A 13819-nucleotide genomic window follows, 5' to 3' on the forward strand; every position below is an offset into this window, starting at 1 on the left:
TCATTTTGGAATCCTGTACCATCAGTAATATTAAACATGCATCTGATAAGCATCAGTGGTGTTTCTTTCTCTATTCATCTGACCTGCTAAACTCAACAAGCTCTCCTGTTCATCAGCATGGTTCACAGAAAGAGGTTGTGTCTGGGCAGAGAATATTGGTTCAGGATAAAACACTGCGCTTTGTTTTGATGCTTAATATGTGTCGGGCCGGAGGATGCTTAGAGCAAGCTGGGGCAGAGGCTGTCAGTTCCGTTTTATTTGTGTGTTCCCTTTCTTTTCTTTCACTAACCCTAAATATAAGTCTGGATAGTCTGTATAAACATTCTAAATTGTGTCTCCGTTGTCATAGCTGCTTATGCTAAAGCTCAGATAATGCTAGGACGGTAGCCACCATTAGTTCTGCTGTTTTCACAACGCAGCTTGCTCTGTTTGTGCTGTGATCCACCATGGCAGTGGGGATGGTGTATCACCATGCTGATACACACATTATTTGTTTTGTATTATTTGTGTTAATGGTACTTAAAGGTACATGTGGGAATGAGGGGGGTTTCTAAATAGCGCCACAGCCACTATTTTCTTCGTTTTTAAGATGAACCACTAATTACGGATGTGACATCATAACACCTGTTGTTTGTTGAACAAATTGTGAGTTTATTACCATCTTGGTATAGTCCACTGCTTTATTCAGTCAGCCAGTCACTGTGATGGCTGGTTAACACAACATTAAGAATCAATTGTCCAAACGTTTTCAGTGCAAATTTGGCCTCATCCCTAAGTCCTCAGTTAATTAAGTTGTTTATGTTTATTCTATATATGTGTGTAGGGTTTGCTGTTTGAGAACGCCAGTGAGTGAGTTCACTCCTTCATCTATTGCAGGTATTCATAGAACAATAATTGACAGAGACTAAGAGCTGTTTGGCTATTACTTCCTGATAATCAGGTGGTCCTCTGACTTGGTAATAATTGCCCTTGGTACCTAATAATAGTTATTCATTGCCAATCCAACCTGTTGTTGTACAATAGCAGCTTGCAAAAGTATTCACATCCCTTGAACCAAATTTACAACAACATGCATTGATATATTTTACTGGAATTGTAAGGGACAAACCAACTAACATTAGTGAAAACAGTAGTGGAACAAAACTAATAAATGACTTTCAACATGCCTTACAAATAAAATACATTAAAATGTGGCATGTATTTGTGTTCAGCCCTTTTTACTCTGATGCGAAAGAAAATCCAGTGCAACCTGTTGCCTTCTACAGTCATTTAATTAGCAAGGAGAACAGTTGTGTGCAATATAATGTCAGCACAAGAAGTAAAGTCTACGGAACTACTGCAGACCTACCAATATATGGCCATCCACCTAAATTGAAAGGCTGCGCAAGGAGACTGAAAGGCTGGACAAAGAGAGCATTAATCAGAGAAGCGGCCAAGAGAGCCTTGGTTACTGACCCCTGATCCAGAGGAATTGCAGAGATCCACATCTCAGGTTTGAGAGTCTGTTGACAGGACAACTCTTAGTCATACACTTCCCAAATCTGGTCTTTATGGTTTTGTGGCAAGAAGTGAGCCATTGTTGAAATAAAGCTAGAAAACTCTTGTTTATAGTTTGCCACAAACCATGTAGGAGAGACACCAAACATTCAATTCAATTCAAAAATACTTTATTAATCCCAAAGGGAAATTAAATGTTTTTGTAGCTCATGTGGGAGAAGGTACTGTGATCAGTTGAAACCAAAGTCGAAGCCCAAAATCTTTTTGGCTACATGCACAACGCTATGTGTGGAGAAAGGCTAACCCTCAACATCACCCTGAAGACACTTTCCCCACGGTAAAACATGGTAGTGGTGGCATCATGCTGTGCGGATGCTTTTCTTCAGCAGGACACCGGCCAGAGCTGATGGGAAAATGAATAGAGCTAAATCCAGGACAATGCTTCAAAAAAACCTGTTAGTGGCTGCAGAAGACTTGAGACTGGCCTAATTCAAGTCCAGACCTAAATTAAATTGACCACCTACTGTAAGACTTAAAAACAGCTGTTCACTGAGACCATTACACTCTCCAGGCCTTCCTGACTCAGAGGGTCTGAATACAAATACATGCCTTTTCAGATTTTTATTGTAAAAACAGACTTCCCTTTCATTCAACAGCTCTGCTCTGCTTTGCAGTGGTCTGTCACCTATAATCCCAATAACATACACTCAAGTATGTGGTTGGAATGGGACAAAATGTGAAAAAGGGATATGGACACTTTCAAAGGGGACTGTAACTATATTGTGAGTGAGTGCAGTTATTTGGATTAATAGAGTAGCTCTTGCTCTTGTGCTTCTGGGCAGGTCGGCAGCAGGATGGCAGAACAGCTACAGCTGGAGGATTAGCAGAGATGTACTAAATAACTGCAGTGTGGTCAGAGGAGCTGCCACAGCTCTCGAATCAGCTGACAGATATTGAGCCATATGACCATCAGTGCTGTTTTTAGGCTGTTAGTCTGCTAATTGCTCCCTTTATCTTCTAAAAATATATGATTTCATTCATTGGATGCCCAAACATGGAGATCCTTGCACATTAATAATGTTGTTGTAAAAGTTAGCATTTTGCCCTGTGTGTTCCTCATGCTGTCAGGAGTATCATGATAGCTAGTGGTGAGTTAAGCTAATCCTCCCTCTCTCAGTTTTTCCTCTTTTTCTGGCGTGGAGGCCTGAGGCTGGGAGCGCCAGGCCACACGTGAGTGGGTTCTGAGCTCAGGGATTACAGGGTTGAACAGGAGCCAAACGGCTTTAGAGCGGACAGCTAGAGAGCAAGCCTTTCTACTGGGCCTGGCCTGCGCCACACTCAGCTGATGGTGACGCATTGGGAGTTGGGAAAAATGCAGAAAGGGCATTTTGTTCAAATGCTCTTATCCTGCATTGGCTGTAAACTATAAATGCTGCGTAGATAATCATGTCCTTGTACAAATAAACTACAATGTCTACTTCAAGTATTTGCAGGTTCATGGGAAACACATGGATGTATTTAACTGTTGTTTTAACAGCTGGTTTGTTTGTGTGTATTTAGGATGGACTTTTCATTAAAGCTCAGAGGATTGAAAATGAATCATGTCAAACATAATCTAATCTTTCTACAACTAAGGTGGAGAGTAGAAGTAATTAAAAACGTTTTTGTAACCTGGTTGCATAACTCTGCACTCCCCAAAACTAACACTTTGTTGAAGCAACTTTTCGGAATGAGAATCAACTTTAGTGGCAGGTTTCTGTGCACAAACACAGAATTTGACTTCGGTTTCCATCGCTCACATTGTATATCAACAACAATCTAAACAACAACCACAGTCAGGAGAATAATGTAACAAACCCACATACACTATGAAGCAGTGAGGGCAGTCACCAGTATTTTGAGAAGGTATTGGGCAACATGGATATTATCGAAACTGGAGGTTTCTGCAAAACTAAAGAAAAGAAACTGGTCAGGGAGGCAGTGGTGGTACTAGACCAGATTTACCAGGGGGCCAAGGTGTTTCTTCATAGGGGCACAGAACAAAAGAATCAAACAAAAAAACTAAGCAATATGTTTTTGTTTGATATATTAGGTGAGCCACAGACCTACTTGTGACTCTGGAGCTGCAGATTGCAGACCCCTGATCTGACTGTGATCCTATCTCAGTACAGCTGAAGCTAAAAGTGCAACAACTTCATTTTTAATTCACTGTTAAAGTAAAACTGTAATGTTTAAACAATAAAATTGGTCCAAGGGACCAATAAGTTAAAGTTTCTATGCCAGGCACATATCATCATAAGAAATTGATTTAGTATTATGTCTTCAGTACAGGGGCAATAACAGGGGGCATGACCATTTCTACAGGGGCACTGGCACCTATTGGCCTCTGTCTAGAACTGCCCATGAAGGGAGGCTTCCAGAAGGCTGAGAGCAACACTGATGGAGCTGCAGGAATTTAGGCCAAGTACTGGTAATGTTCTACATGTGACACCAATCTCCTGTTTGTATGTCTGGACTGATAAATAGGGCTTTAAAGCAGAAGTCCTTTCTTCTAAAGGAGTCAGAATGTACACTGCTCCAAAAAATAAAGGGAACACTCAAATAACACATCCTGGATCTGAATTAATAAAATATTCTCATTGAATACTTTGTTCTGTACAAAGTTGAATGTGCTGACAACAAAGTCACACAAAAATCCTCAATGGAAATCAAATTTATTAACCAAAGGAGGCCTGAATTTGGAGTCACACACAAAATTAAAGTGGAAAAACACACTAGAGGCTGATCCAAATTTGATGTAATGTCCTTAAAACAAGTCAAAATGAGGCTCAGTATTGTGTGTGGCCTCCACGTGCCTGTATGACCTCCCTACAACGCCTGGGCATGCTCCTGATGAGACGGTGGATGGTCTCCTGAGGGATCTCCTCCCAGACCTGGACTAAAACATTTGCCAACTCCTGGACAGTCTGTGGTGCAACGTGACGTTGGTGGATGGAGCGAGACATGACTGTCCATAGCTTCAATGTCTTCATCTTGCAGGAACTGCTGACACACTCCAGCCGTGCGGCCCTCCAAAGAAATGCCACCCCACACCATTACTGACCGACTGCAACACTGGTCATGCTGAAGGACGTTGCTGGCAGCAGATCGCTCTCCACTGTGTCTCCAGACTCTGTCACGTCTGTCACATGTTCTCAGTGTGAACCTGCTTTCATCTGTGAAGAGCACAGGGCTCCAGTGGCGAATTTGCCAATCCTGGTGTTCTCTGGCAAATGCCAAGCGTCCTGCATGGTGTTGGGCTGTGAGCACAACCCCCATTTGTGGACGTCGGGCCCTCATATCATCCTCATGGAGTCGGTTTCTAACCGTTTGTGCAGACACATGCACATTTGTGGCCTGCTGGAGGTCATCTTGCAGGGCTCTGGCAGTGCTCCTCCTGTTCCTCCTTGCACAAAGGTGGAGGTAGCGGTCCTGCTGCTGGGTTGTTGCCCTCCTACGGCCTCCTCCACATCTCCTGGTGTACTGGCCTGTCTCCTGGTAGCGCCTCCAGGCTCTGGACACTACGCTGACAGACACAGCAAACCTTCTTGCCACAGCTGGCATTGATGTGCCATCCTGGATGAGCTGCACTACCTGAGCCACTTGTGTGGGTTGTAGAGTCCGTCTCATGCTACCACGAGTGTGAAAGCACCACCAACATTCAAAAGTGACCAAAACATCAGCCAGAAAGCATAGGTACTGAGAAGTGGTCTGTGGTGCCCACCTGCAGAACCACTCCTTTATTGAGTGTGTCTTGCTAATCGCCAAATATTTCCCCCTGTTGTCTTTTCCATTTGCACAACAGCATGTGAAGCTGATTGTCAATCAGTGTTGCTTCCTAAGTGGACAGTTTGATTTCACAGAAGTCCAAACTAGAACTTTGGACTGCAATTCTTCAAGGTATTTTGACATAAAAATAACTCTAAACATTACCAAAAGACCACCATACCCACAGTGAGACATGGTGGAGGCATCATGGTCTGGAGGTACTTTTCTTTAGTTGGTAGTTTGGTTTTTGTCAAGGTGAATTTCATTCTGAACAGTACCAAATATCTGTCAAGTTTTAACCAAAACTTTCAGGTTACAAAGCTGAAGAAGGAGAGAAGTTTTATTTCTTAGCAACATCGTGAGTCCAAGCATTCATCTAAATAAATAATAGAATAACTTTATGACCGGTAAAGTTTTGGAATTTCTTAGCCAAAGTCCAGGACTAAATCTAACAGAAAATTACTGAAGTCAATGAATTTAGTTTATTAGTTTAGAGCAAAGTTATACAACTGGCTCATCAAATTTGGTTTTTTGATTCAAATTAGTTTACTCATATAGCGCCAATTCACAGCAAATATCTTATCAAGATTTCAAGTCAGTTACATCCATTCCAAATTGATCCTAGCTATCAAAAAATACGGTCAAATTCCTTTTATTATTCAAATTGTTTAAAAGGTTTTTCTATATAAGGAAACCCAGTGACTTGCAGCATTCCCTCCTCCTGGATGAGCATGTAGAGACAGTGGACAGTCACTCGCATTGTGTTGTTGACTGAGCCAAGTCATTGTAGATTAAGCATTTGCTCATGATTAGTTCCAGTCTAATTTCACATTAAACCTAATACAATCTATGCCATGTTGAATATCCTTGAGTTGTATCCCAGTCAGAGTTTTTGCAGGAAAGATTTTATTGAATTTTCTAACATTAATTAATTAGGTCATAATGTTCTGAAAACATGCCATCTGAAACACACACATCTTTATAATTTATTAAACATATATGTGATATGCTGAAGGTCTAGGCTAATGTTAGCATATTTAATCTGTTTTGATATGATTCATTAACAATAATTTGGTCATTTGGTTACAACTAATATTCTGCAAGCAAAAGGTCCAGTTCTCCTGCTTCATATATTGACAGCTTTGCTTTGACTGTCCTCATTTTTTGTGACCAGTGTTATGACCGAGCAATTAGCACCATTAATCTAAGTCCAGCATCTTGTTGGCCTTGGTCACCAAAAACTGCTGGGTTGTTACTACAAGCTGAATGCTAGATTTATGCTGCTGGGATGGATGTTTTACCAGTTTTTGCTACCAACACCGACTTTGGTCATTTCCCTTAAACATATTTCTGATCCTTTTCCCTGCTGCATGCTTCTCATTTGGAATCATCATCATCCTTACTCAAAGCTCTGTGCCAGCAAAGACTCACTGCATGCCATCAGAACAGCTGGTGGTCCCAGTACCTTTGATAATCTCTTGAAGACTGGCCTCTTTTAAGAATGCCTCTAAAACCCTGAAAGGCATAAATTGCTCTTTCGTTGCACTAATTAGCTTTTTCTTCTTGTGTTCTTTTAAATAAAACTAGTATGTAATGACTTTAAAAGGTTAGATGAACCTTTAAGAATTTCTGAGTTCTGAATCATTATGCAGTAAAATACTCCCCAGTTATGTATACAAAACCTAAAAAGTTAAAGGGTCACTTTTAATCTTCCTGAAAAACTATGAACGCCAGCACAGCAGAAAGATGGGAGAGACAAGTCAAAGCCATCTCAGGGGCACAAAGAGGCTTCTGGAGAGTTGGACAGCTGTAGGTGAATGTCCAACAGGTACTCTGAGGGTCTGAATTTGGAATCAGATTGAGTGGTCTTTTGTGTTTAAGGTCACATCCCTGGAGCCGTGTCATGTGTCTGTCTGTGCTAGCATTTTCAATCACAGACATCGCATCTGGGATGCAGACTGATTACTCTCCTGCTAACCTGCTCATGCAGAGCGCTCTATTTATTGACGAGGTGAAGCAGAAAACGTTGTGTCTGTCAAAGATTCTGTTTTAGGCCCTGCTAAATGAGAAGCAGCCCAGTGCAGTGTGTGGAATAGAACCACAACATGACACCCTGAGGTAAGCAGGAATTGGTCAGATTGGGTTTTCTTTGGTCAGGAACAAATACAGTAAATCAGATCAGGACAGTTTCATACTCTATGTGGGCTGAGGTTCTGAGACAGTTCCTCTAAGTCAACCATGGAGCCAGGTGGAGCCAGTGCTGGGATTTTGCCATTATTCAGCTACTTCTGAAGAACAGCTGTTCTTTGAAATCTCTAGCAGCTTTTAATCACATCCACTGCTTCTACATGCCAATGAAACCAATGACGTGCATGCACAAAATAAGTTAAAGCAAAGACATGAAACAATAATCATTTTACTGGCTCTGAAATTAACATAACTAAACCTAAAACATAACTCACAAAATCTCAGTGTGTCTGGTCATGTAGAGAACAAGCTGTCAGGTTCAGCTATTGTAATTCACTACATGGATCTCAAAGGTCACGAGGGGAACACCAAGGCAAATGGATAGAAACACCTGCAGTATCTTCTCTCTGCTGATGATTGATGGCTAATACGGTCAGGGGCTAAGAATGAGCTCAAGACTCCTATAACCTTGTTCCTTTACTGCCAGACTATGGTTCTGCATTTACAATTGGGTTAAACGAAAAGAGCAAAACACAACCTATCAGTCCATCATTGTAATACTATTCCAACTTTATCTAGAAGTATTGCCGTTGTCAGCAAAGCTAAGCATTTTCTGAATTATGATGCACTTCATATTCTATATTGTTCACTTATTTTGCCTTATTTAAGTTACTGTGTGGAATTATAGGGCAACACCTACAAAACAGCTGAGGTGGGAGAGTCTGTCCATAGGACAACAATCATTCGTACACTGCACAAATCTGGCCTTTATGGAAGAGTGGCAAGAAGAAAGACATTTCTCAAAGATATCCATAAAACGTCTCGTTTAAAGTTTGCCACAAGCCACCTGGGAGACACACCAAACATGTGGAAGAAGGTGCTCTGGTCAGATGAAGCCAAAATCAAACTGTTTGGCCACAATGCAAAACAATATGTTTGACGTAAAAGCAACACAGCTCATCACCTTGAACACACCATCCCCACTGTCAAACTTGGTGGTGGCAGCATCATGGTTTGGGCCTGCTTTTCGTCAGCAGGGACAGGGAAGATGGACAAAATTGATGGGAAGATGGATGGGGCCAAATACAGGACCATTCTGGAAGAAGACCTGTTGGAGTCTGCAAGAGACCTGAGACTGGGACGGAGATTTATCTTCCAACAAGACAATGATCCAAAACATAAAGCCAAATCTACAATGGAATGGTTCACAAATAAACGTATCCAGGTGTTGGAATGGCCAAGTCAAAGTCCAGACCTCAATCCAATCCAGAATCTGTGGAAAGAGCTGAAGACTGCTCTTCACAAACACTCTCCATCCAACCTCACTGAGCTTAAGCTGTTTTGCAAGGAAGAATGGGCAAGAATTTCAGTCTCTCTAAGCAAAACTGATAGAGACAAACCCCAAGCGACTTGCAGCTGTAATTGCAGCAAAGGGTGGCGTTACAAAGTATTAACGCAAGGGGGCCGAATAATATTGCACACACCACTTTTCAGTTTTTTATTTGTTAAAAAAGTTTGACACATCCAATAAATTTCATTCCACTTCACGATTGTGTCCCACTTGTTGTTGATTCTTCACAAAAAATTTGAATTTTATATCTTTATGTTTGAAGCCTGAAATGTGGCAAGAGGTCGACCAGTTCAAGGGGGACGAGTACTTTTCCAACGCACTGTACATACATACATACAGTGGGGAGAGCAAGTATTTGATACACTGCTGACTTTGCAGGTTTTCCAGCATGTAGAAGTCTTTTTTTTTTATCAAAGGTACTCTTCAACTGTGAGTGACGGAATCTAAAAGAAAAATTTAGAAAATCACATTGTGTACTTAATTTGCATTTTATTGTATGACATAAGTATTTGATCACTTAACAACCAGTAAGAATCCCGGCTCTCACAGGCCTGTTAGTTCTGTAAGAAGACCTCCTGTTCTCCACTCATTACCTGTATTAACTGCACCTGTTTGAACTCATTATCTGCATAAAAGATACCTGTCCACACACTCAATCAGACAAACTCCAACCTCTCCACAATGGCCAAGACCAGAGAGCTGTGTAAGAACATCAGGGGTAAAATAGTTGATCTGCACAAGGCAGGGATGGATTACAGGAAAATAGCCAAGCAGCTTGGTGAGAAGACAACAACTGTTGGAGCAATTATAAGAAAATGTATGACATTCAAGTAGATGGTCAGTATCCCTTAGTCTGGGGCTCCATGCAAGATCTCACCTCGTGGAGCTAGTTTTCTTAAAGCCAAAATAAACACTTATTATATTTGATTGTCTGGATGATGTACTAAAGGGAGTCTTGTTGTCATTATGCATCTCTTGCCAATCCATCCCTGTTAGGTGTGTTTTCACAGGGATTTAGCTGGTTGATACAATTTTTAGTCCTGTTGATGCAGGCCTGTTTTTGGTCGGTGATGTCAGCATACAGAACTAGGTGGCCTGTCATTGCTTGGCTTGGGAGGAGACATGGCTGGGAATAAAAGTGCTCAGGGAGGAATCATTCTAAATATTAGTCCCAAGATGGGAGAGTTGTGTTTAACTTGGATGTTTGTTTGAGGAAAGTGTCAGCAGGTCAGCTGTTGCTTCTTATGGAGTGCTGTTGTCATGATAGATATCATTTTAACGATCCTCTACAGGCTTTTAATATACATTCATAAAGTTGTGATAAACAGCTGCACCATATGGCTGATGTCTGAGGACAGTTGGACTGAGCTAGAGCTCACATTACTGCAGCTGTACCTCCACATTGGATGCAACTGTGTATCCAGCTGTTTTCCAGGACCTTATCCTGTATGCCATTCTCAGACTATTAATAAATAACATCACCAGCATGGCTTGCTCTTTCTCACTCTCTCACCAGTATTTTTCTTCGTATTTAAGAGCCTTCAAATCTGTGCGACACCAGAGCTCCAGCAGCCACACGACCCAGTTTCCTTTGGAGGAAATTCCCTCCCTCTTCCTGTGAACGCCCCTCCTCAAAAGTCTGTGAAGGGAGGCCAGAAAACTGAAGAACTGTGGAAAGAGGGGGAGCAGTTCCTTGTTAGGACACAGCAGGATCAATGCAACAACTGGTCCAGTTACCCTAATGACGCAGTAACAAACATGTGGGGGCCTGTGGTGGTTTTGTAGGGAGCTCAGAGGACAGTATGTGGTGTCTGCAGTGTACCTCAGACAGGACCCAGTCTTTTGTGGAGCTGGACTCAGATAGCTGGTGAGTGGCTGTGTTCTGCCTATGTGATTTGGCTCAATTGTCACCTGGTGATGCAGATTTTTGCCTTTACCCGTGTGTATTTCTGTGCACGTGGAGGGCAGTCAGGTTCTGTTGAGAGAGCATTTATTGAAGTCCAACAAAAGTGCTTTTAATGCATATTGGATTAACGGTCCTTAATAAGGTGGGTTTCATCACAGGGAATATTTAGGAATAGCAACTCTAGGCTTTAAGTTAGTGTTTGATTTTCCATCTGAATGCCAAACAGCTATATTCAGCTGAGATTTTAGTGACATCATATTAACTCAATCACAGCTTTGACTAATTACTCACACGCCTGACTGCCACAGTAAATACCACAGAAGTGGAAGAGGATGGCTGTGTGTGACTGTTCTCTGCACTGTGACCCAGTGAGAAGAGTTTCCACGAACAGCAACATCATGATGGCATCTTCCAGGGAAGAGCTGTACACCTCCAGTCAACATGTGGCACCAGCGCTCTCTGCAAATATGTTTATTACGCATTGCAAAGAAATGAAAGGAAAAGCTTTTAATCAGAGTATAATTTTCAAAGTTCTTGTATATTGATCGGGTCAGCTCAGTAGTAAAGAGGGTTGGTAATCAGTGTCAGCTATTTGGTGTTAATGAAATGAACAACAGGTGCACAAAAGGGGCAACAATGAGACAACCCCCAAAACAGGATTGTTTTACAAGTGGGAGCAACAGACATTTTTCCCTCCTCATTTTACTGCCTTTCAGTAGTTTTGCATTTGACCAGAGTCAGTGTCACTACTGGTAGCAGAGGGCGATACGTAGACCCTACAGAGGTTGGACAGGCAGTCCAACTCCACCAGGATGGTACATCAATACGTGGCATTGCTTGAAGGTTTCCTGTTTCTTCTAACACAGTCTAAGGAGCATGAAGTAGATTCCAGGAGACAATTACTTTAAGAGAGCTGGACAGGGCAGTCGGAGGTCCGTAACCCATCAGCAGGACCAGTCTCTGCTCCTCTGTGCAAGGAGGAACAAGATGAGTACTAACAGGACCCTACAAAGTGACCTTCAGTGGCCCACTAGTGTGAATGTCTCTGACTAAACCATTAGAAACTGTCATAATTTGGTTTCTTGTTGGACTAATATGCAGGGAAGAACTCTTGAAGCTTGAGGTTTTCAGGTAAGATGAGTCTTTATTATCCATGGCAGGACACAGGCAGGATAGCCAAAACACGAGATCGCACATACAAATAACATAAGGAAACAGCGGGGAAAAAAGGAAACAAACGGGTTTAAATTCATAACTGAACAGCAAGGGGAACCAAAGACAAACGTGACCAGACAATCAGGGGAAAACACAGAACAGGTGTGGGTTAGGGGTGCAGGGAGACAAAACGAAAGACTAGACCAGGTAATTTAACAAAAACACAAACTCAAGAACTCAAAACACAAGCAGGTATGACAGAAACAGACTTCAGGAAGGAGGCCTGAGGGCCCGACAGCCTCTATAAAGCCCTGTGCTCACTGCCCGGCACCATGGAGCGACTGGCTTTTGCCAGAGAAATGTGACAGACATGAGAGGGTTTTGAGAAGCTGCAGTGAACGTGCCTGTAGCATTGTTTAGCATTACTGGTTTGGTGGTGAATCTGTGTTGGTCTGGGGAGGCATATTCATGGAGGGACACGCAGACCTTTACAGAATAAACAATGGCACCCTGACTACCATTAGATATCTGGATGAAATCCTTGGACCCATAGTTAGACCCTTCACTGGTGCAGTGGTCCTGGGTTCCTCCTGGTGCATGATAATGCCTGACCTCATGTGATAATTCTATGTAGTATCACGTTTATATCCATCCTGCGTCACAAGATACCCCAGAACAACATCGATCATCTCATAAGAAGCATGCCCCGATGTTGTCAGGCATACATACAAGCACATAGGGGGCCATACAAGCTAATGAGGTCCATTTTGAGTTGCTGCGATGACATTTCAACAAATTGGACTAGCCTGCCATATCAGTGTTTTGGTTTAAATGTCTCTGTGATTTCAGATTAAGCCCTCTGTGGGTTGATAATTTTAATTTTTATCAAATGATATGGCATCCTGTTGTTCCTAGCACATGACCCATTCCATATTAGTATGGATATCCAGCAGGATTTTTTTCCATTTGAGATCTGATGTGTTTTCCAAGTGTTGCTTAATGTTTCTGAGCAGTGAATGTAGCAGGGGGCACTTCAGGGACTATCTCTGGACAGCTGAACACTTTGTTAGTTTTTGTATTAAAAGGCAAGCTTACAGGGGGAAATGAGGCAGAGATAATGACTAGAATCTCAGACTCTGGCTAAAATTGCACTTAAGCCCGTAAAGAAAAGACTTCAAACCTGACCTAGAGTCTAGACTGGGTCAGCGTAGGTAGACTGGAGGTCTGGTCCTTGAGTCTTGTTAATATCTTTTTTCTTATAGTCAGGGGAATGTAAACCCCAGACTAACTGACTGCTGGGTTTATTAGCCAGAGATGTTTAAGGGCTCCTGATTTAGGCTTCTTCATACTTAGTTCTGTACTATATAACTTTGGGTCATTTTGGAACAAGATAAACAACTCTGACCCGTTTTACTGTAATGCAAGCATTGTTTCTGACAAAGACACTTCTAGCTTCAAGCCAGTGTTTAGACTGGGAACATAGGTCTGGTCTGGACCAAATAAAATTAAGGTCAGAGATTCATTCTGTGTGGTTTACCTTTTCTCTTAGTTAGTAAATTTTAGGTTGTTTTGATATTGAACGTCTTACTAAAACCAGCCGCCACAGAAACAGTTTCTTCCCCCAGGCTGTTTATCTGTTGAACATTCAATAGAGTACAAAACAACAGCATACAGATGTTGCAAATGCACCTTTTTATTTATATATGTGTATATTGTACATTGTAAATATGTATATTCTGTGATGCAAAAGCAAAACCAAAGAGCAAAGTGTACTGGAGTCAAATTCCTTGTTTGTATGTACCAACTTGGCAATAAAGCTGATTCTGATTCTGATTAGTACCTCAGTAGAGACTGTGCATGTGCACAAAGGTTTCCTCTGGTCCTCTGATGGTTTTGTACATCAGACCCCAGGGTTG

General features: G+C 41.9%; 1 protein-coding gene across 6 annotated transcripts in view; it reads left to right on the plus strand.

Annotated features, from left to right (window-relative positions):
• The window catches only part of iqsec1b (IQ motif and Sec7 domain ArfGEF 1b), a 327598-nt gene that overhangs the window by 263457 nt on the left and 50322 nt on the right, over positions 1-13819 (plus strand). Inside the window, exon 1 of one of the 6 annotated variants that reach the window (XM_047347012.1) lies at positions 10583-10709. The exons of the other annotated variants lie outside the window; for them this stretch is intronic. Within the exon in view, the coding sequence (XP_047202968.1) occupies positions 10645-10709 (65 nt within the window). The 5' untranslated portion in view covers positions 10583-10644. Of the gene's footprint in view, positions 1-10582; positions 10710-13819 lie in introns of those variants that run through there. 6 annotated transcript variants of the gene reach the window in all.

Source organism: Girardinichthys multiradiatus, chromosome 20 (genome assembly GCF_021462225.1).
Source record: "Girardinichthys multiradiatus isolate DD_20200921_A chromosome 20, DD_fGirMul_XY1, whole genome shotgun sequence".
Taxonomy (NCBI): Eukaryota; Metazoa; Chordata; class Actinopteri; order Cyprinodontiformes; family Goodeidae; genus Girardinichthys; species Girardinichthys multiradiatus.